The 22151-nt window shown below is 53.7% G+C and overlaps 10 protein-coding genes across 10 annotated transcripts; 4 read left to right on the top strand and 6 right to left on the bottom strand.

Annotated features, from left to right (window-relative positions):
- Positions 1 to 29: 29 nt before the first annotated feature.
- On the bottom strand, positions 30 to 512 carry BO66DRAFT_433836 (uncharacterized protein; the record flags this gene model as incomplete). Its single annotated transcript, XM_025650727.1, has 1 exon — positions 30 to 512. The coding sequence occupies one exon, from the start codon at positions 510 to 512 to the stop codon at positions 30 to 32; it is 483 nt and encodes a 160-aa protein (XP_025508546.1).
- A 2392-nt stretch (positions 513 to 2904) lies between these two features.
- Positions 2905 to 4892, bottom strand: BO66DRAFT_467402 (alpha/beta hydrolase). Its single transcript, XM_025652566.1, has 4 exons — positions 4238 to 4892; positions 4035 to 4173; positions 3875 to 3983; positions 2905 to 3820 (listed from the first exon to the last, which is right to left on the bottom strand). The coding sequence occupies exons 1-4, from the start codon at positions 4427 to 4429 to the stop codon at positions 3010 to 3012; spliced, it is 1251 nt and encodes a 416-aa protein (XP_025508545.1). The 5' UTR covers positions 4430 to 4892; the 3' UTR covers positions 2905 to 3009.
- Positions 4893 to 5168: 276 nt separating this feature from the next.
- On the top strand, positions 5169 to 6423 carry BO66DRAFT_363870 (SDR family oxidoreductase; the record flags this gene model as incomplete). The annotated part of the gene is made up of 4 exons (XM_025645132.1): positions 5169 to 5295; positions 5353 to 5419; positions 5497 to 5627; positions 5686 to 6423. Exons 1-4 carry the CDS (start codon positions 5260 to 5262, stop codon positions 6421 to 6423), a joined length of 972 nt encoding a protein of 323 aa, XP_025508544.1. The 5' UTR covers positions 5169 to 5259.
- BO66DRAFT_449467 (CBD9-like protein) lies at positions 6379 to 7596 on the bottom strand (the record flags this gene model as incomplete). The annotated part of the gene is made up of 2 exons (XM_025651781.1): positions 6379 to 7473; positions 7548 to 7596. 2 exons carry the CDS (start codon positions 7594 to 7596, stop codon positions 6719 to 6721), a joined length of 804 nt encoding a protein of 267 aa, XP_025508543.1. The 3' UTR covers positions 6379 to 6718.
- A 673-nt stretch (positions 7597 to 8269) lies between these two features.
- On the bottom strand, positions 8270 to 8749 carry BO66DRAFT_425153 (uncharacterized protein; the record flags this gene model as incomplete). Its single annotated transcript, XM_025650214.1, has 2 exons — positions 8632 to 8749; positions 8270 to 8560 (listed from the first exon to the last, which is right to left on the bottom strand). Exons 1-2 carry the CDS (start codon positions 8707 to 8709, stop codon positions 8270 to 8272), a joined length of 369 nt encoding a protein of 122 aa, XP_025508542.1. The 5' UTR covers positions 8710 to 8749.
- Positions 8750 to 9798: 1049 nt separating this feature from the next.
- Positions 9799 to 11051, top strand: BO66DRAFT_449462 (uncharacterized protein; the record flags this gene model as incomplete). The annotated part of the gene is made up of 3 exons (XM_025651780.1): positions 9799 to 10061; positions 10137 to 10418; positions 10566 to 11051. 3 exons carry the CDS (start codon positions 9799 to 9801, stop codon positions 10849 to 10851), a joined length of 831 nt encoding a protein of 276 aa, XP_025508541.1. The 3' UTR covers positions 10852 to 11051.
- A 640-nt stretch (positions 11052 to 11691) lies between these two features.
- Positions 11692 to 12513, top strand: BO66DRAFT_433829 (uncharacterized protein; the record flags this gene model as incomplete). Its single annotated transcript, XM_025650726.1, has 1 exon — positions 11692 to 12513. The coding sequence occupies one exon, from the start codon at positions 11692 to 11694 to the stop codon at positions 12511 to 12513; it is 822 nt and encodes a 273-aa protein (XP_025508540.1).
- Positions 12514 to 14910: 2397 nt separating this feature from the next.
- BO66DRAFT_397335 (uncharacterized protein) lies at positions 14911 to 16402 on the bottom strand (the record flags this gene model as incomplete). The annotated part of the gene is made up of 3 exons (XM_025648588.1): positions 14911 to 15711; positions 15766 to 15853; positions 15909 to 16402. The coding sequence occupies 3 exons, from the start codon at positions 16400 to 16402 to the stop codon at positions 14911 to 14913; spliced, it is 1383 nt and encodes a 460-aa protein (XP_025508539.1).
- Positions 16403 to 17259: 857 nt separating this feature from the next.
- BO66DRAFT_387558 (3CxxC-type zinc finger protein) lies at positions 17260 to 18436 on the bottom strand. Its single transcript, XM_025646334.1, has one exon. It carries the CDS (start codon positions 18209 to 18211, stop codon positions 17594 to 17596), a length of 618 nt encoding a protein of 205 aa, XP_025508538.1. The 5' UTR covers positions 18212 to 18436; the 3' UTR covers positions 17260 to 17593.
- A 1340-nt stretch (positions 18437 to 19776) lies between these two features.
- Positions 19777 to 21315, top strand: BO66DRAFT_65052 (uncharacterized protein). Its single transcript, XM_025653469.1, has one exon. The coding sequence runs from the start codon at positions 19979 to 19981 to the stop codon at positions 21086 to 21088; it is 1110 nt and encodes a 369-aa protein (XP_025508537.1). The 5' UTR covers positions 19777 to 19978; the 3' UTR covers positions 21089 to 21315.
- Positions 21316 to 22151: the final 836 nt, after the last annotated feature.

Below are 22151 nucleotides of genomic sequence, written 5' to 3'. Positions count from 1 at the left end.
ACAGTACAGTCTTCAAGTGATGATGATGATCATGAGCACTGCGTACTTGTGTTATCAAATTCTTCCATGATATGTCTCTCGTAGTAACCGCCCGCATCAAGGGGGTTATGTATGTCCCAGCTGTTCGGGGCGTTGGCGTCTGCGCCGGCCCGCAGCAACAGTGCGACGGTGGCGTCCGGGTCCGTGCTGCGCAGGGCGTCGAAGAGCGCGGCAGTGATCTCGCGATGCTGGGTGATTGGAAAGAGGAGACCCGACTTGACGCGCTCGGTGGACTCTTGGAGGAGCATCTCAACAATCTCTGCGTGGCCCCCGATTGCAGCGATCGCGCGGGGGAAGATGGATCTCGGCTCGCGCTTGTTGTACAAATATCTCATCTTACCAAACAATAGCATGCAAACCACTCCTACCGCGTTGTTCCAGATGGCGTACCGCAGCATGACTGCGTAAATACCTCCACTCATTCTGTGGATCATCCCTCCTCCGGTGTCTTCGTCCAATACGGTCTCCAGCATCGCGGGGTGGTCGTGGATCGTTGCGATAATAACGGGGTGGTTGGGCTGAGGACAGATATAGAGCTCTGACTCGTGCTGTCGTAGAGATCTGCACCAACATAAAGAAGCTTTTTGACGACTTCAGGATGATTGTTTGCAGCTGCATGCTTTCAAGCAGAGACGTCATCTGTTTGAACATGATAGCGATAAAGAAATGGGTCTAGGTGGGGGAGAAGTGATCGACAGGTTCGTACGAGGGAGTTAATTGTCTTTTTGGATGGCAGGCTCTCGACAACCATCAGAAATAGCTCGGGGAGTAGCTTTAAAAGATTCATATTTCTGTATTTCGAAGGTGAAGGCAGTCTTCTTGTAGGTTCAGTTTGTGAGTTGGAGATCCTTCTGGTATGTTGTATTAAAGTAAGCAAATATTGGAAGAAAAATTAAATCAGAACCTACAAAGTGAGAAGAACTGTTGATATCTGAGTATATGTTCTTTTGTACAGCTATCTACGCCCCCAGAAGACATCTCGCTTGGGTGAATGGGAACCAGATCAGGTGGATACACGCGGATAGGGGCACCAGACGAGTAAAGACATAAACAGCCCTGTCTGTCAGTGACTTTGCCAAACTCTCATTATATATAAGTAGTGGTTTTTACTCTCTTGAAATTCTCTTGTTAGCCTGAGGAATCATTTGTCTAACGTTAGGGTGTGTATCTGTTATGGAGGATGGGCTACATGATTATTTCTTTTGACAGCTATAGTACGATATGAAGTTTGTGTGTTTGTGATACTACAGCTAATTATTGATGGCTTTATGCTAATTTCTCTGGTTTTCTTACGACACTACTATCTCAGGCTTGAAACACAAATGAGGAACAGGTCTTGTACCATTCACATACATGTTGAAACCTGGAAGTCTGGAGCCTCGAGCTCGGAAGTCCCGCCTAGGCATTCATAGACCACTCTTTGTGCACTAGAGCCTTGATAGCTTCAAAGTCGCGATCCGCTACCGCTTGGTTCAAGGCCGCTTGCTGAGAATCGTTCACAAGAGACGTAGTGATTTGAGCACCCTTGTCGATCAACAGGTGTGCCGCCTCATAACATTGATAAACTACAGCACGGTGCAGTGCCCAGCTACCCCCAGCTCGAGATGGTTCCGCTCCATACTCAAAAAGGAGACGGAAGATCTCCCTGACGGAGGGTGACATTGGACGAGGTAATGGTTGTCGGCTAGGATCTTCTGAATCGTGCCCGGGGGGGTCCCATGAGTAAGTCATATTACCATGCCAGGGTTGTATTGCGCGCGCAAGTGGTCCCCATTTTCGGTTTTTCGTAACATTGGGGTCTGCCCCGGCTTCAAGGAGAAGCTTCACAGCACCCACGTGCTTGTAGTACGCAGCTTGCCCGAGAGGGGTCCCCTGCTCAGTAACGATATTGATATCAGCCCCCGCTTCCAGTAATAGTGTGATCATGGCTTGAGAATTCTGCGTTTTAATCACTCTAATCAACGCCCTCGCTATTCCTCGCTGCCGAACGGTTTCAGACAGGAGGCCTGTTTTTATCCGTTCATCTGCATCTTTCAGCAGTAGATTCACAATATCAACGCGGCCGCGTTCTGCAGCGCTGGCGATGATAGGATCATCGGTCCATGGATCCGTCACTTTTCGGTCCAGCAGCACCTTCACTACTTTGGCCTGGTTGTCGTGCGCTGCCCAGTACTTTATATTAGGCATATCAAAAATTATATCAGAGAAGTCTTCTTCGGTGAGCCCGCTAGTCAGTTCTTCTTTGTCCAACAGCGTCTCCATGACATTGGCGTGGCCTGAATCTGCAGCCAAGACAATCGGGTGGTCGTACTTAGGCCTTCTGTAGAACGAATAGTCAAACCATGCTTCCCGACTGTGGAGACTGACACCAGCATCGACAAGGTGTTCAATCACCCCTGGGAGGTTCCGTCTTGCGGCATGCTGTAAAGCAGAGAGCTCAACGTCGTTTCGGGCATGGTAGCGGTAGAGAAAGGGATTCAACAGGGAGTAGAAGAATCGATTTATTCGAGTCAGAGAGTTGATCGCTTTTTCCGAGTCGAGGCTTTCTGCGACCATGAGAATGAGCTCGGGGGGTAATCTGGAGAGACCCATGGTGGCGTCAGAGCAAGCCAAACACTCGCGGACGGGCTTTCTGGGGAAGGGTTGCCGTGTGTTGGAACGAGTGAGTTGAAAAGCCTTCCGATGATGAGTCCAGAGACTAAAGTACGGAAGAAAAGGAGTGAGGTGACTGTGTCAAAATGTAAGGACGGGCTTCGAAGGATGAAAAAGAAGTTATGGGGGAGAAACACACATTTTTAGCCCTTCAGTCAAAATTAAATTGCGCAGAGCGAATGAATGATATCAACATTACCATAATCAAGCCTAGTCAGCGCCTTTATACTCCCGACTTATTGCTAAGCATGACATGATCTAGCGAACATGGTTTTCTAAGCCAGCTTCTATTTACTTCCTGCTCCCCCATCTATCATATCATAATTTCGCCCTCAAAGTCTTGTCCTTCCTCTTCAAAGAATCTTTCAAGTGACTCTCCCACTCCCCAGATAAAGTCACCCTCGCCTCCACCGACCGTTCCTCCCAATCCCGCTGTATCCGCTGCTCATCCAGCTTCCACCTCCTAACCTCCATGCCCAGCCACTCCGCCATCGCAACCGCCACACCACCTACATCCTCAAACGGAACCTGATGCCCGGCAACCGGAACAACAACCTCCCTCACTCTTCCCCGCAAACGCCCACCACTTCCCCCGATGCCCCGCCCCGTCCGCTCCACCTTCTCCGCCCGCATCTCCGGCGTCGAAATCGGACTACTCTCACCAAAGACATACAACACAGACGGTCGCACATGCTTCAGCAGCTTGAACGCCAGGATGGGCTCGTACCGATAGAACGGGGCGATCGCGTGCGCGGGACCGATGACATCCGCATGGAACACCGCATCATGCGCCTCTGACTCATTCGCCGGATCTAAGGGCTTGCGGCCCGAGAAATTGGCACGAAGGTACTGTATCACCTCCTGGTGGCGCGACGTGGTGAGACTGACTCCTGAAGGGGTGTCGACTAGGCCGTATTGCAGCAAGCGATCGAACGCCCGCGGATCCCATTTGCGATACTGTTTGCGCAGGAATGTCGTGGCGGCGGCACGGGTGGCCCACTTGTCGGGGGCGGAGAGGGAGGCGCGGGCGAAGGCGGCGCCTTTGCCGGTGAGAACATCTGGGGCCAGCACGGGGTCGATGAGGATGAGGGAGGTGAGGAGGCGGGGGTGCATTAAGGATAACAACATTCTGAGTTGACGGTTATTGCTGTGCGGTATTTCGGGTTGGGAGGGAGGAACTTACAGTTGTCCGGCGCCGAGACTGTGTCCCACGCCGATGATCGGTCGCGGCATCTCGGCCTTGAAGGTATTGATTAGATGCAGAAGGTCTCGGGAGTGGTCGAACCAGGATGCTGGATTCGAATCAGTATTGGTCAGGATTGTCGTTTTGAGGCGTTGCTTACGGTCATTGCCTAGAATCTGTCGGTTCAGCAGCCCGCTAGCGGCCTGACTTGCCGTATCTGCGACCCAGATAGAGCGGATCCGGACACCCTGATGCTCGAGCTTCGCGAGGGTTTCTTCCCATAGTGGTTCGTAAAGCTCCTATTCTCGAGGTTAGTGTCTTGCCAGGCTAATGAGCGCAGTATTTACGTTAGAGGCCACAGACCTTGGGCATCCCACTCGCATGCGCACCAATGATTGTGACATCTCCCGGCTGGGGATCCGGGTTCGACTTGGGAGTGTACCGCTTCACCACCAGCTGCAGCGCATCATCACCGTGTCTCGTCGCATGAGGGTATTCGCGGACATGTTGGCACCCGACGATGTGCTCTGTTATGATGAAGGGAGACGACGTCATCCTGCGTTTCAGTCGATCACACACAAAATATGTGGCCCCAATCTCCCAGAAGATTGGGTTTCCAGAAGACAACCACGCTCATATATCTACTCGGACAAGACAGCAAAGGCAGGTCCCACGACCACAGACCCACAGTTCAGCTGCCGCGGATCCATGCGGACAGCTGCAGATTCTCGTGCCTAACGAGCATGATCATCGCTTATTTTCCTTTTTCCTCGCTTCCGCTCCCCTATCAGAGTCTATTTTCTAATCTGTCCTATGACGCATGAGTCTAAGGGGCATACGTTCGACGCTATCGACAATTCCAATCTCCGATTCGACTTTGGCAGTTTCCTGACCCACTGGAGGCGTTCGCCGGAGCTGGCCAGCCAGAGGGCAAGATGGCACCAAGGGCAAAACCCCCCGGTGGCCCCACAGGTTCTTCGCTGGCGCGGCCCGCCACGGCTAATCATTGATGATCGCGATAATGCTGCTCCCGGACAGGGTAAGAAGCATAGGGGTCAGACAGGGCTGCACATTCCGACATATCAAGTTTTTCTTTGCATTCCACGAGCATCATTCTGTCATATTGATGTCAGATATTCATCTCGTGATCCTCACTCCTGATGGGTAGAATATGGAATGATCTTCGAGCAAGGCTGAGGCCGGAAATACGATACTCCGCCGGGCGATAAGCACTAGTCATGCAGAAGATCCCAGCCCGATCATCCCATGGTTCTGCAAAATACCCCTGAATCATATCTTGTTTACCCTCCGGCACTGAACCATAGTACAGTACATTCTTCACCCAGTCCACTAGAAATCCCCAGACTGCGTGTAAAAGTGACACCATGACGCAAAGCAAGCACTTTCACGTCCAAGGCCAGGTATGTCGGAACCCACTCCCCCACAGTGACAGCGAGCCCCGTCTAACATGCATGCAGACCGTCGTCATCGCCGGTGGATCAAAGGGTCTAGGCCGCGAACTCGCCATCCAACTCACCACCCAAGGCATGTTTTCTCGGAAGATTGACATCAAATCAAGCTCCCACGAAGCCAGCCACTAACGTGCGCCCCACCGCATGCAGGCGCCCATGTCACCATCCTAGCCCGAAGCCCCGGCCCACTCGAGGAGACCCGTAAAGAGCTGCTCTCCCACACGCAGTCGCCGGATCAGGTCATCAGCGCCGCCGCCGTCGATCTGACAGATCCGAAACAGGTAAGCCTGCCTCAGCCCTACTCATCATTGCTTCATACACACTTACATTTCCCAAAAGGTCCAAGAATTCATCGCCTCCCAGCCCACCCCACCATCCATCCTCTTCATCGTCGCCGGCGGCACCGCCGCCCAAGTCGGCTTCTTCGCCAACATCACCCCGGAGGAGATCAAATCCTGCATGGACCAGAACTACTTCGCGGCCGCGTACATCGCGCACGCCTGCCTCCGGCGCTGGCTGCAGGAGCCCCCCGCCGACAGCCAAACCCAACGCCACCTTATCTTCACCGCCTCGACGGCCGCCTTCCTCGGCTTCCCGGGCTACGCCGCCTACACCCCGACGAAAGCCGCCACGCGTGCGCTGGCCGACACCCTGCGGTCGGAGGTGTTGCTGTACCGCGCGCAGCAGGACATCCGCGTGCACTGCAGCTTCCCGGGCACGATATACACGGATGCGTTCTATGAAGAGCAAATCCGGAAACCGCACCTGTTGAAAGAGATGGAGGGGTCGGCGGACAACAAGGGCGGGTTGACGGCGGCTAAAGTGGCGGAGTTGACGCTGCGGGGGCTGCGCGCGGGCCAGGGGTACATCACGGTCGACGGGGAGACGGAGCTGCTGTTGAATAACATGCGCGGGCCGAGTCCGCGCGATCGGCCGGTGAGGGATTGGGTGATGGGGGTGGTGGCTTCGCTGGTGTGGCCGGTTTATCGGTGGCGGTTTGATCGGATGACGGGGGCGTTTGGGCAGAAGATGGGGAGGGAGGAGTGGACGCGGCAGTTTGGGGAGGGTCAGGAGTGATTGCAGGTGCCTTCCGAAGGATGGCGTTGTGGATGGTTGGTCGCATCGGGGTCATGGCATGTTTAGAGTCTTCGCTTCTTGTGCATTTCTTAGATACTAATGTATTGACCAGTTCCTGTTTCGCTTATAATTGGTAATGAGTGCTCGCTTGCGTACACAGATTTCGACCTCATTTTCCAATCCCACATTCCTCTTCCTGTATGCTTATGATCTCAATATAATCTCCACCAGTGTCAAACTCCTACCCGTGCAATGTCACCGAACCCCAACCTCATCTAGTCATACCCCCACCCCCTCAAACAAAAGGATTAAACCCCTCCACCAACTCGTCGTCCCCAGCACCAACCTCAAACCGCGCCTCCCTCAAATCCCACACCATCTCCCCCTTAACATCATGCATCCCCAGCTCCGCCCCGACATCATCACTGTGCAGCGGCGCACCGAGTTGATACGCCCAGAACCACGCCGTCTCATTCCCGTTCGGATCCATCACGAACCCCCCACCACCAGTAGCCGCAGCCGCAGCCGCAGCCGCAGCCGCAGTCGCATTCCCCGCCCCACTCGCAGCCCCAGGCCCAGCCTCAACCTCCCCCCCCTCCCCCACCCCATCCCCACCACCAGCAGGCAGAGCAGGCCAACTCCCCCAACAATCTTCACACCGTACCTCCGCCACCATCATCCCATCCACAATCCCCGACCCCTCGAGCAGCGTCACATTCGCCGCGGGATTATACCGCGGCTGGCCCTGGCCCCCGGACCGCGGGGAGAGCGTGACGCTCGTGGCGGAGGCGGCGTACACGATGAAGATGTTGGCGGTGGCCATGTCGGGCCCCTGGCCGAGGGAGATCCATTGCATGGTTGTCGGGGCGGTGAGGCGGAGGTAGATTGGTCCGGATCCCCTTGGGGGATCTTCGGGGGGGTTGAGGGTGTTGGTGCTGGCGTTGGTGTTGGTGTTGGTGTTCGTGTTGGGGATGGTGATGCTGTAGGTTAGGGAGGGGGTGGTGGGATCTGGGGCTGTGGTGAGGTTCTTGGCGGCGGGTTGGGGTGGGACTTTTTTTGGTTTTCGTTAGTTTGGGTTATGGGGTTGGGGTTGGGAGGGGTAAAGGATGGTGATGGGGATGTACGTAGGGCGAGGGCGAGGGCTTGGAGCCATTGGGTGCGGGTGAGATGCATTGTGGGTTCGGTGGGTGGTGGTGGTTGAGCTGGGATGGGTGTTGTTGTGGTGGAGGTCGTGGGTTGGGAGGGGAGATGGGTTTTGTCTGCTCGGTGAATTACTATGCGTGATTACGTATCGCTGAACGTGTGGATAGGATTCGAGGTGCGTTGTTGGGTTGGTTGCTGGTCGTGGCATGTATCCCTTGCAGCTGCCCTTGCAGGCCAGGGGTAACTCACCGCGTGTTGTAGCTCCGATGGGCTCAAGAGCACCTTCGTGAGCATTTCACTCAGGCTATTGTCGATAAGGTCCTGCACAGATGAGCATGTACTCAGTCTTTAGAGTGTAGGTCTGGTGAGGTACACCCCGCTGAATTTCCAAGGAGGTCCCGTGTTTCTTCCCTGACTTTCCACTCACTAACCACACAACCCAACGAGAAGTAATCATAAATAAGATGATCCTCATATAGCTTCGGATTACAAGATAGTGTTAAATAGAGGAACTTTACTATAGCATACATGTATACACTTGCAAGAGAGTCGTGTCTAGTGTTCATGGTTCGACTACCCTAACCTAGGATCTGACATGCCAACCTCGACTATTCCACAACCACCCGGCATACATCGATATGGAGTCTTTAATCCATCCCATCTCGTCTCTCGTCACAAAGAATACACCAACTTGTAGACACCCCTAGTACTCCCCAACAGCCTCCTCCAAAGTCTCCACTGCCTCCCGCTTATCGTTCGTCAAACAGCTCGCGTACGGGTTATCGCACAGGATGCAGCAGCGCTTCGCCGGCCAGGCCACGGGCTCTTCGTCGCGCTTGCAGCGGTTGACGTCGCAGTTGACGCAGCAGCGCTTGGCGACGGGGCCGAAGAGCGCCTCCTCCTCCGTCTCGACCGCCTCGCGCTTGTCGTTCGCGCCGCAGCGGGCGTAGGGGTTGTCGCAGAGGATGCAGCAGCGCTTGCTGATTGAGGATTCCTATTCCCCACAAGCAATCTTTAGTACAAGGAGAATATCTCAGAAGCAGGACAGGGGTAAGGGGGCAATACCTGGTTGTTGTCGACTGCACTGGCGAAGGCAGGCAGGACAGCCAGGGAGAGTAGAGCGAGGACGCTGGAGAAACGCATGGTGAGGTGTTATGGTTGACTTGCGATATCTGCGTAGATTGGATATGCGAGGAAGAATTGGTCCCATCTGAGACTGTCTTTGACTTCGTTGACCTCGAATATATACCTCATCCCACCTCAAGCACCGGTGCTGGTGGTCCTCGCCCGGCCGCGGCGGGCTCTTGGCAATGTGGGATGTCTCAGGGTGAATGGGGCTGCCCACTAATCAGATCCCCGGATGCAAATTGCATGTTGATCAGATAAGATAATTCTGTGCCAGGGTCCCGCAGCTTAGCCCGGATAAGGTCATCCTGTGACGTGTTTGCAGGCTCGCAGGAGGGGGCAAAGTGGACCCTTTCTGAACCGTAGCCAGGTCTCAGGGCTTTCGCTGTCGAGTCAGGCAATTTATGCAGCGGGGTTGAACTCTTGGCCGCGGTGGGTTATTGCTGTGTTGAATGATCAGCTCCGCTGCTCGGTGCCGGTGGGATGCCTCGGTGAGGTTGCATGCCGATGTTCTCATTTATTATTTCTGAGCGATCGAAGTTGGTACTGTACAGTTGGACATCATCCTTGGACTGTCGACGGGGAAGGATGGCAGCGATGGCTTTTCTCTGGTGATCGAGGATTTCAGCCTTCTCGGTTTTGGAGCTCAATGGCCTACCAGCCAACATCAGGATCTAATATCTATAGAGACTTTAGTCGGCCAAACTTGATTTCTACAAAAACACCAAGGAGTAAAGTCCTCAAAATATTGCTGAGATCGACTCTCCTAAAGGGTGTGGGCTGAAGTAGGTAATATATAATCCTAAACCCGTGATTTTGTGACTGGGAGAGCAAAACAGATAAATGGTCACACTTGCAAAGTATGCATGATCTAACTGGGTATATCCAGCACATAAGGTACACTCGATAATCCGTACAAAATCTTGCCTCCACATAGAGGAGATTACCGTAGGCGGTGTCAGTAATTGCGGGCAGATCAAGCGGTGAAGCCAATCCCTATCGGACCAATACCCAGGTCAACCAACAAAACATCACCAGCCAATGTTCCCATCCCTATCTGATGGCATAATGGTGACTTCGTCGCCCCAGGTCCCACTCTGCGACCTCATGCAAAACCATCGTGAATTGCTCGTGAATCCGCTTTCATGGACCTCCCACCATCTCAATCTCTTAGGATGTAGATTTGAAGATGCGGACAATGACAGCATAGAATCCACTGGGAGGAAAGACGAAACCCGAGCCACCCCACAGACCTGCGCAGACCTAGCAAGCAATGCTGAGCGAGTTGCACGATCACCGATTCCCAACGTCAAACATCACTGCCTTGTCGACATTCTGGTGGGCGAGGAACGCGCCTTTGCTCGATCTCGGTAAGAGATACGTTGATCCGGCAACACGACCCCCAGCTCATCGGCAGTGGCTGACTAAAGACCTGCCTGGAGCAGCAAAGGGCCCCGATTCTCGTTTGCAGGTAAACCAGTTCATCGGTCCCAGTACACGGTACTGCATCGCCATGGACGAGCCAGCGAGCATGTGCTTCGAGGCGCACCCTCAATGGTCGGTTACCTGCATTATGGATACGTCAACGGAGATCGCATGAGACTCTTCGAGGTGTGTCCAGATCCGCGTGGACGCATCAACTGGATCGGCGCGGCAATTGCCAAGAAGCGACTGGCTCAAATAACCCCCCCGGAGTGGACTGAGGACCCCTATCTTGTGTGCCTGCTGTTGGCTCTTGCACAACTTCAAGAGCGCAAAGTGAAGCCGCCCGAACCAGAGATCAATTCTTACGCTGTCTGTCTTTCCCCAATACAAAGTCCTTATCTTTCTAAGCTCACCTGCTTCTAGTCGCGGCTTCTCGTGACCGGCGCAAGGGACCACGAACATATTCATTTGTACGAGGCTGAGATCACCGCTGAGCTTCTCAAGGCGCTCACTTGTCCAAAACTTGCCACAGCGTGCATTGAGCGTCCGGTGATTCGAAGAAGACAGATTGCATTCCAGCCGCATGACACCTTTGCCGACCGTCTTACCGCTGAGCTGGTGGCTCCTAGGGCTCAACATCTCGCCAAAGGCATTGCTTCCTCAGGAATCAATGGCACAAAAAGAGGGCCCGAGGAAGAAAGCAGCAGTGGCTCCAAGGCGAGGCGGCTGCGTTAGCGTCTACCGCAGTAAATGTGCTCCACAGCTTGGACTGGGTAATCTCACACGGAGATGCCAGGTCCTACATGCTACGCGGGTGTGGAAGGATCCTGAGCCGCCGATTCCTCTCTGGACCCGTGCGATCTGACCCCATGCAACGGGAATCTTCACCGTGACCCGCTTCATGATGAAAGCTGCCGATGCCAGGATGACAGTACGGTAGTCGCAAGCAAAGACATAATGTGCGTCTTTGGTCACATTTGAGTGGATCCCGCAATTTCCCCCCACTCAGGAGAGCCACACTGGAATTGAGATGGAGGACTTGATTGAAGCCCGAAGCGTACTCACAGCCAGACGGGAGAATGAAGGCAGGCTACCAAGAACAAGCAGGGCTCGTGCTTGTGCGTTAGTCCTTCCAGCGACGGAGCAGACTCGATTTGAGATGTCAGTGCCGGAAGCCGTCCGGTTGTGGCACAGCCTGAATCCACCCGGGAATAGCCAGAGGGAAACATTCGAAAGCGAACCAATGGATGCGATGGAGAGCCTTACAGTCGCATTTGTATCACAAACTGGGACTCGTACAACGAGAAAGGTCATGTCACGTTTGACCAAAAAAAGGTTCCCGGCTGCCCATGGAATGGTCCCAGGAGACAAGATGAGGTGCCTCCGCCCCCCGATGAGCAATCCGCAACCCCGCACCAGCACTCACGCATAAACAAACCCCTCACCCAACCTTCTTTCCCCCACCGCAACCTCACTTATCGTCAACCTCATCAACTTCATCAACCTCACTCACCTACCACCAACAATCCCATCCTACACCCCAAAAATCACTCACCAGACAACCCACCACCCAGCATGCCCCCCCAACCCCACCTCGACCACATCGTCCTCCTCGTCTCGCACGCCACTCTCGAGTCCCTCCCCTCCCGCCTCACGGAAACCTTCCATCTCGCCCCAGGCGGCACCCACGCCGACGGCCTGACCACCAACAAGCTCATTCTGTTGCAAGACGGAGTCTACCTCGAGCTAATCGCCTTCGTCGCCGACATCGATCCCGAGAAGCGCCGGTCACACCGCTGGGGCACCCGGCCCGAGAACACCGTGATCGACTGGGCGCTCACCCTCGCCTCGGCCGAGGAGTTCGGGAAGGTGCAGCGGCGGGTGGAGGCTGCACGGCCCGCGACGGGGATTGCGTATACGGATCCCGTGGCTGGGGGCAGGGTAAGGGAGGGGGATGGGGTGAGATTGGAGTGGGAGATTAGTTCTGCTGTCTATGATGATGGGGCGGATGGGCATGAAGTCCCGGGGAAGGTTGAGGTGGGTCGGTTGCCGTTTTGGTGTTTGGATAGGACGCCGAGAGCGTGGCGGGTTCCGTACAGGGAAGGGGAGGGCCTGACGAGGCATCCTTCGGGCGTGACCGGGGTGGCCGGGGTGACTGTTGTGGTGCCTGCGGGAGAGAGGGAGAGGTTGAGTGAGGTTTATACTGCCGTTTTTGGGGACGGGTCTGAGGGTTTGTGGGGGGTGGATGTTCCGTCTGCAGAGGCTGGGGGGAGACGTAAGGTCGAATTGGTGGGAAGTGAGAATGCGGAGGAATGGGGGATTCGGTTGGTGTTGAAGGGGGGGAGGGCGGGCAGCGTGGAGTTGATTCCTGGGCTTGTTGTTGAGATCGAGGAGTAAGATGTGTGGATAGGGGAACATTATGCATGTATGCTGCGCTGGGCTCGAATGGTTGACCCGTACTCAGCTAGGATATAACCGTACCTAGGAAACGATCATGTCTGCGAGACATGCATCTAGGTGTTGCATTCTAGACTGTGATGTGCGCGAGATCCTATTCTTCGTGTTCCTGCCTGCAGAGAGCAGTATTCTCATTTGACAGCAACACGGTGGCAACAGCCCGAGTTAGAGCTACGCCACCCCTCATAAAGTTACAGAACACAAGGCACCGACCAGCAGTTGGCTGGCTGGCTGGCTGGCTGGCTGGTTCGAAGCGTTCCGGGAAGCGTAATTACTGGGCAGCGCCGCAGGTTCCTGAAAGGCCACCCTGGGCGGAGCGAGCTTAACGGACTATCGCAGTCTACTCGAAAGATATTAACAGCCATCACTCAGTGAAAGTGAGACAAGAAGAAACGGCCCACGAATCACAACTCATGCACTTGACATTGACCCATTGGGTTCGAACGTGAACCCTGAGACACTTTGCGAGCCTGCCAAGCTAGCACATGCAGCCATCATCCTAGCTCTCAATAGTGCTTAGCCGATGCTTGGTAGTGCTTATCAGGGGCTTAGCTAGACATTGTGTAGGACCCTGAATGAGTTAGCTTAATTGAACCCCGGGGGAATCATCGGAGCCCTGTAGGAGTCAGTATTTAGTCTTGTGCTTTCTTCCAGTCCAGTGACTCATCGCCCACCCACGATCAACTCCACAGTCAGGAATAAACAACCTTCACTTGAAATTGGGTACAATCCGTGCGATGGACTCAGTGAGAGCATGAGCGAGGACATCAAACAGCCACACTACCATAATCAAAGGCTGTGGATGAAATCAACATAAAACCTCTAACTGAACCCCTCACTCACAACAACATCACTATCTCCAAAACAAAAGAAAAGCAGAGAAAACAAGCACGAATCCACCCAACCCCACGACCCCAAGACATAGTCACCCTCGACGCCCCCGAAGCCTCCCTACGGGTAGACACCCCGACCGCAGCACCACCTAATATCCATCAACACGTTCGGCCAGACGCTCGACGCGCAGACGGCGCCCAGCCCCGGGCGCGTCGCGTCGCGGTAGTCGGGTAGGTAATCCCCGTACCCGCTATGCAGAGCATCCATCCAGTCAGCGATGCGACGGATCCCTCGATCGGGAGGGGAAAGAACATACCCGACCTCGGACAGCAGATGAGATACGTCTCGGTGAGATTGTACGTCTCCCAGTCCAGCGGACAGATCAGCTGGGTGTACGGTGACAGGATTGTGGGGGGCTATCGCGCTGGAGTAGAATTGGCTGGGGTAGCAGGAGGATAGCGTCAGGGTGGGCACCGGGTTGATGATGTTCTGGCACAGTTCGGTGGACCGTGTTGCTAGTTCGGTGATTCCGCTGGCGCAGTCGGAGGGTTGCGTGAAGGTTGTGGTGAGGTCTAGTGGGTTGCTAGGGGTTGTTGTGGTGGTGGTTGTGGCGGTGGTTGTGATTGTGGTGCTGGGTAAGGAGCTTGGGAGCGGAGCTGATGTTGTTGTTGGACTGGATGTCAAGCTTGAGCATGATGATGATGAGGGCGGTTGGTCAATGAGGTTGAGGTGGGTGGAGAAACAGCCGGGGTGATTATGTTGATTGTCTCCAGCTGAGCCCAGGCGAGAGGCGAGATGACCAGGGACAAGAAAGCGAGTCGAGGGATGGAGGGCATCTTGGGTGGTTGGGCTGCGTCGCAGAGAAAGTAACACAGAAACAAGATCATTAGGTGAGCATGATGAAGAGAGAGAGATGAGGGCTAGGGCGGAGTGATAAAGTGGCAGCACGTACTCTTTGACTCAAGGGCCTATGCCGAACGGATGGTCTTATCGCAATGGGGTAAGGACTTGCAATGTCTTAGTATGACTCGACTCGACGGACAACTCAACCCGATGCACCCTGGGCCAGCGGGGTGGATCTTATGCTAGCCTAGAAGAGGAGACTGTACTAAGACAGTTTCATTGTCCCAACCAGGCCAGTATCATGAGACGGGTGATCCGGATGAACCCACCAGCTGGACTTGTAAGCCGCTGCATTGAGAAGCAAATGTGACCTATACCTGTTTAGTCGCTGGAAAATAGGTAACCACTGCTGAACGCATGTATACTCAAATGATATAACCTATGAAGACATGCTTTATACAGCATTGTAAGATAATCACTCGATCGCGTCAGATTAGGAAAGCTGTAGACATATCACGACTCCAATCTGATTATAGTTTGTCGAAGGAAGGCAATGTGCCCGCTTCTACAAGACGGCCGGGACCTCAACATAACATTCCGTATCAACTTCTGATTCTATGATTCGCACAGAACAGCGGCCGTTGCTTAGATCGCGGGTGTTCATTTTCCGCCTGCCTTCCTGGCACCGATAGTCTGCCCATTTGACTGGGTTGGACTACTGGAGCTGGATGATTTGCTCAGCAAACTTCTGCCCTTGAGTCGGATCAAACCAGAACTTTGCCGTGTCTTTGATATTTCACTTAAAGCCTCGCGCAAGATGGATGATGATTTGCTCAGCTGGATGACAACTGTATGTGTCGTGATGGTTCCCTTTTCGATGACTGAAAGGCGCGGAAAGATGGTGAGAGCAGGTTCCTCCTGGAGCGGCCGTCCCATTTCTGGCTTGGGCTGCTTGGGCTCGTCTACAGTGAATGGAAGCCACGTCTCGTCAACTCCCGGTTGGTCAAAATCCAGCTCGTATCTGCGCTTCGCGCGACGTATCGGGTCCCAAACATCAGCTGCCCTGCTCACAATCCTCTCCAAGGCCGTACGCATGGATGCAAGATGAGTCTCTGGGACTGACCCCTCCAGGTATGAGAGTACGCTTTTGACAACGGTCTGAATCATCTTCGAGAGATTCTTTTTCTGATCTGGTGTGTTGATGGACTGTAGCAAAGACCGGCAAAAGGATTCCTTTGCGCTGTCTGTCACGGCAAGCTCAAAAAGAACCTGACGGATATGCGTCTCCTCCGGGATGATATAGCATGGCTGGAATATGTATTTGTCAATCTCCCGCGCGAGAAGAGCGAGAATGGTTGCCAAACGGATGTGTTGCGCTGGCAGGGTATTGGAACAGGGGATGGGGATCTGATGATTCTGAACGAGCTCGCAGCGTCTCAGATTTTCCCACAGTGCATCGTTCTTGAAGTAATTTCTTAGCAACCTCTACCTCGACATTCGAATTCTGGAACATACCGAGACAGCTTCTGTGGAGAGATCAATATTCAGCAGCGGGCGCAGCTCTGTCTTGGCGAATCCCCAGAGAGCAGTGAACCCATCGATCCTGTTGAATTAATCAGTATATTCTGGCTGAGACTACCGATGCAGGCATCGCTCACAGAGAATTTTCGTCGCCTTCAATATGTCCTGCAGAAAAGCCTTCAATTGTGATCAACCTAGTGCGAGTGTCGTTCATCGATCGCTGAAGCTTCGAATTCTCCTCCTCGAGGGCTCTAGCCTGCGCCTTAGCGGTGGACAGACTATCTTTCAGCCTTGACGCCTCCGCCCTGAGCTGTTCAATCGTCTTTTCAAGCTCTTTCACTTGTCTCTGTGTGTGTTCGTGGGATTGTTTCTCGTTCGAAAACGTCTCGAACATGCCACGGATGGTTGTCTCCTTGTCGTGATTAACTTTCTCAAGATCCACAACATTCTTTTGCCAATGTGTCAGTTCATTCACTAGCCCGTTTCTTTCTATAGCCACAGCCTGAACCATGTTGAATCCATCTGACGGAGTGAGATCCTTGAGTCGGGCAAAAAAGGCAAGAATGGCGTGGGGGTCGAGGCCCAGGACCTCAGATGTTGCTGATGGGTCGATTGAGGTTATGGAAGACATTGCTTGCAGTGAAGGCTCGACTGATTCCTTTCGAAGGAGAACACGGTGACTCAATGTCGATGGTGCATCGATATTCAGGCTTTGCCTTGACTGTTCTCCCGTCATTCTTATATCGAGTCGCGGGTATTGCAATGGTCTCGAGACCCCTCAACCTGCCTCTACCACACCCCGGAGAAGTACTGAAGTTGTGTCATGGTGCGTATGGTTACCGGGAGTGTGGTGCCCAATCACCAGGCGTCCGAGCACCCCTCCCTTGCAGGGATGCGAGTCATTAATTTCCCGCCAACAGTCTGCCAGACGCCACTCATTAAAAGAACGAGGCGGTTGGGCAGACTTCATGCAACGTGTTGTCTGCCATAAGGGCCCTTATCCTTGTGCCACCAGATGGCGCCCACACACCCTCGTCTTGGGATGAGTAGGAAGTCGGGAGAAATGCCTCGCCTCCTCCTGTCGGAACCCACTCGCTTCGCCCACTCAACCGTAGCAATTCCGATATAGTGAAGCAGACGCGCCAGCAACCTGCCGGTAGTTTGATCACCCCCGAAGTCTGCCTAGCCCCAGAAAGCTCATGTTAGCCCTGCCCTACTACTGTGGATCGAATTGGCGGGCCGTGTCCGTGGCTTTTTGGATATGAGTCGAACAGACAGATTGACCCGCTTTGCTTCCATTCAAGACGCCTTTGCAAATTTCATTGAGAAGATTCAGTCTGTCAGATCATAGGATCCGACTGTCTCGTGTAAGTGGGGGCAGTGTGTCGCGCACCTGTCATTTAAGGGCATGGAATCGAAGAGTTTATCCTGCATTTGTAAAGGGAAAAGCAATCTTACCGTGACAGAGTCCAAACGACCGTATCGACCCAACTACATTCTATTCGTTGCAATAAACCTCTTTAGTACATAAATGTTACTGCCAGGAGAATCAAAGTCTACCGCTCGAGCTTATTTGAAATGGATTAGAGTAGAGATTAGAGCCGTTGAGATTGCAAACCAGTCCACTCAAGCGATTAGATCACACTCTTTGGGAGCAAATTCGCAATCCCAGTCGATGCCTTCATTCAGCCTAACATCTGTCTGTCAGACTGCACTAGCCATGGGGACGTCCAAGTCCACCAAGCTAGCCTGACGGGAAACAACATAGACCACACGGCCGACAAACCTCGACCCCACTACTTCCTCGCATGGCCAGATTGGCCTACAGGATTTTCGCCATCGATGTACACAAGTCATCCACATCTTCATCATCCTGACTTTGTGCCCCATATATGCAGTGACCGGCCTTGCAGCCCTCGCACAAGCCGCGACTGTGCGGACGCCGGGAATGGCCGTGGAAGTACTCGGGCTTCGGCTGCCGAATGCCACTCCACTTCTGGAGTCGATAGGCGATCCGTTCTGCGTAGCAGGACTCATCGAGGACGGGTCGGCTGATGGAACCGCAGCCCCGACAGTGTTGGTGATAGACGCGCGCGTTGTACTCGCGTGGCGAGTACATGCGGACCGTGATGGCGATGATCTTGCTGGACCACCCTCCGGCCTGACAGGAAGCATTGCGGCAGACAAACCGCCCCATGACCCTGGTGTCATAGTGCTGGACGACGCCCACGTCTTCATCGCGGGTATGGAATGTGAAATGCAGACCCTTGTCGTCGAGGAGCGCCTGCACCTGTTCATGCAGCGTGGGATACATGGACCATGGCTTCTGGGGCCGCGATCTTTTGGCAGGCTTCTCTTTCAAGCCTCGGGGCTTACTCCCGGAGGAGGACACATTTAACGCTGTGTTCATGAAGGCGGAGGCTCGGTCTGGCTCGGGCATGATCGAAGTCCGGTTCGAAGTGGGCTGTCTGACGAGCACTCTAAATTGATAGTAGCGGTCTGTGTTCTGCACAATGAATTATAGTGGGAGATCTGGACTTGGAATCTCTGGAACGGCCGCGGTAGTCGAGATATGTATCTATCTGTACATGGCGAATTTATGGCAGGTCATCAAAGACGGCTAGTGCAGAGTGACCCGTCCGGTTCGGGGATCATTGCGCAAGGCTGGCCGAGTGGGAATCGAACAATAAAAAGTGAGGCGACGGTGCATCTGAGCGAGAGATAGGTAAACTGGTTCGCATACAGTCACACCCTTCGGGGAGGCGGGGTTCATGGTGGCGCAGCGCGGCGCGGCACGAACCCTGCTCGTCTGCCTGGTGGCGCTGTACTAGATGCAACTCGTGCCAATGATGTGTGTACATCATTTCATTCGGAAAGAAATGTGGCACAGCGTTGGGCGTCAGATAGGTTGGTAGAACTGAAATGTCAAGCATGCTGTGTCAATCACATGCTTTGCAATCAACGACCGCAGCACATATTGTTCCCAGGTCGATCCACTGTAGTAGGAAAAACTGCTGGGTAAGCTGGCAACATCGATGAATATTATCAATATGGTAGAGCCGTCTTGAAACTCGCTGTATGCCAGAAATGCTACCCTCCGAGTCAGTTAACCGGCTCTTGTTGGTCATTGTCTTCCACGCTTGCGCGTTTAAACATGAGGTCGACGAGACATTCATGCAAGTAAACATACCATTGCCTGACACACCGATGGGTTTCCAAGCCTGTACCGGTGCTGAATGGTAGATGATTTGGCGAGCGTATTCCCTCAATACATTCGACGTGGAGTAGAACTTGATAATAATCTTTGGGGGATCAAAAGGCAAGCCACCGGAGGTACAGTGATGGACCCAGGCTTTCATGTGCACTCTTCCAAGCATGAGATTTACCGATGTCGTTAGAAAACCAGGACGAGTAACACAACAGTCTCCAAGATTGACTTTGACTGAGCTCCGCCGTCCCGCTGAATGCGCCATCACTACTGCTTGAAACAGCCTTCGGAGCTATTCTGGTCAGAATGGTGGGCACTTTTTGGAATAGAATGGAGCGTCGAAAGGCTCACATGCATTCCCAAACAGAGATTTGAAGTGCCTTGAGAGCAAGCTACTCGAATCTAAAGACTGCGTCATACTAGACCAGCGGGCGTGTTGAGGCTAGAACGCCTTCGTTAGCACCTCGGGATTGCCGATTGGCTCCGCAAGGACTAAGGCATCGGCAGTAGTCGCGGGCACATAATGCTGATTGGCTTAGTATGACCTCCCTTGCAGTTGGCTCCGGCGCTTGGAAATAGATCATTCGTATCCTATCATTCGAAATCAGTAGCCGCTGCGGTGGCACAGCGTGCCTGCGTCAAGCTGGCATATCCAATGTCTGGAGCTGCGCCGCATGCAAGGCTAACTTCATGGTTCGCTCATCGCCGAGTATATTGAAGACCCATCAACGGTGGCGTGCACCGTTTGAGGGGAAAAGGTAGGGAGGGGGCAAGTGAAACTTTTATGGGGGATGATGCTATGCTGGGTTTATCTGAGCGCTTAAGGGAAGGTCCCTGAGACAGGTCAAGATATGCCCAGCTGCGGAGCATCTGAACAGCCCTATATATGCTGCGTCTGTCCCTTAGTTATACATACCATACCACTCAACATTTTACTTCGTTCTCCTTATCTGATTATTTCCCTGCCAATAACTGCGATACCAGCAGCACAAAGCTGCAATGCAACCCACTATTATCTCCACGTTGTTCACAAACGAGCTGCGGCCAGATTTTGAGGCCGCAGCAACCATCAGCCAGGTGCAACACCTAGCATCCTATAATTGGATTGAATCCGATCACCCTACGATTGCTATCCCCGGCAGTCCTAATCTGTGGAGTCCACGGTGGCCCACCCAGAAGAGACGAGGGAAAAAACTTTTGAAAGTGCCCAAGGACTCAGGGCTGCTGTACATCGCGCAGAATGCAGCGCGTCACCCGGCCAGCCCGATGGAGCCTCTCTTCCGCAGCTTATACTTCACTCGTCCCGCCTTCGACATCGGCGCAGTCGACATTGTGACGGACCGCAACAACATCCGGAAGCTGTTGACATTCATCAACCCGAGACACAACAGGAGTCGCCTGGAGGATTTCACCATTCAAATTGAACGACAGGGGAGGACCATGCTTCTCTGTCGCCAAGAGATATGGACCCGGGATTTCATACCTCGCCAGCAATTTCGTGGGTTTGGCCATGAGTTCGAGAACGCAGCTACTAGCCGTCGAATCCCAGACAGTACGGGCCACTACCGAATCGTGTCCTATGACTTTGCGGGACTGTCGTGTTTGGTGCGGTATGAGACGGACGGATACATCTCATCGGGTGAAGGCGTGGATTCAGCGATGGGGCGGAGCAGCCCGAGTATCTTAGATCCCCCGACGGCGATTTCTCCATATTCGGCGTTAAGAATCTGCGCAGGAGGCCAAACCGTTCCAACGCAGTCCATACTGGAGATCAAGACCAAGGCCAGACGAGAGCCTGTGGATCTGCAGCAGGTCCTACCTCAAATGTGGGTGTCGCAGACGTCTCAACTGGCTTGTGCCTACTACATACGAGACGGCTGGTTTGAACGGTGTCAGCCGAAAGATCTAGAATCTGAGATCCGAAAATGGGAGCAGAATTATCAGGACGACCTCCAGCGGCTAGCAGCTTTGCTGAGATGGATAATTGCGTCTATTCCCACGAGTGGTCAGCAAGCCACGCTGGAATATTATTCGCGGCGCAATCAGCTAGTGATCTCCCACGCCGAGCGTGCTGCTATGCTTCCCCCGGATCTCTACGACAGGTGGTAAACCAGGCTGAGGCGTTCCTTTGCAGCTATTTTAGCAGCAGGTGTCAGTGTCTGGGGCATCAAGAGATCTGAGGAGGCCTCACCCCGTGAAGCGTGTCGTCCTGAGTACATGAATTCAAGGCCGAGCGGAACAGGGGAAACCTTTTCGCTTGCTGTGCCGCGGTCGCACACTACCAGCTCTCGACCCAAGAAAAGGCTCTCGGACCTTGTGGAGCCCTGTAGACCTCAAAGAAGGTGCACCCCAGGTTGGCGTTGACCCTTTCGGATACAGGGTGCATTGCTTCTCACACTTGGGTGGTGCCGGGAATGGTGTGGATGCTGAGGTGCAGGAGAGCCCCGAGGCTGGGGGGAGGCTACTCTGAGCTTGCGAATTGGGTTGGGGGGAGATTTCTGGTTATTGCACAGCGAATCCTCAAATATATTACTCTATAAGCACAGAATTAGCAGCACTCTCATGACAACTGCCTACTTTACAAGCACGGCATCCAGTCTACCGCTTTGGTCAAAACGTGACTGGGTTGGATGCGACTGCATGGAAACTCCGGACATGAATCTTGGAGTTGAAACTAAATCACCCTCATCATACCTTTCCTGTACGGCACTGTCCACGCCAACAACTGTGCCACTTCCTTCGACTTTCATGGGCGTCACTTGGCGCCGCGACTCTGGTGGATGTGGGTGGAGGTGTTTGTGAGTCGTCCTTAGTTCAGACCCCGCAATCCCTCAAGGGGTTTCTGCTCTTGACTGTCACACCTGTACCTCCAGGCTTGCCGCCAAAATGCCGATCACTCCAAAGTCTCTTCACCAGGGAATGCGATAGCGAAGTACATAGAATCCTTTACATACCTACTGAGCTCCACAGGCCGAAGGTAATTTTCTGCGGCTCGGTTCGTCCGCAATGCCATCGGCGGTCGGCCTTCCAAGAATGTCATGCCGGGGCAAGTGGCGGAAACAGTATTCCTTGCTTCAGGACGCCTCTTGCCAATGCAAATTGTCATGGTGTCAAGCATAGAACGGCAGCCCTTTGATAACTGGCGGGGCCGTAGGAAATTACGACTCCTATA

The sequence above is a fragment of the Aspergillus aculeatinus genome (genome assembly GCF_003184765.1).
Source record: "Aspergillus aculeatinus CBS 121060 unplaced genomic scaffold BO66scaffold_2, whole genome shotgun sequence".
Lineage (NCBI taxonomy): Eukaryota > Fungi > Ascomycota > Eurotiomycetes > Eurotiales > Aspergillaceae > Aspergillus > Aspergillus aculeatinus.
Note: the sequence above shows the minus strand (reverse complement) of the source record. Positions and strands in the feature narration are given on the sequence as shown.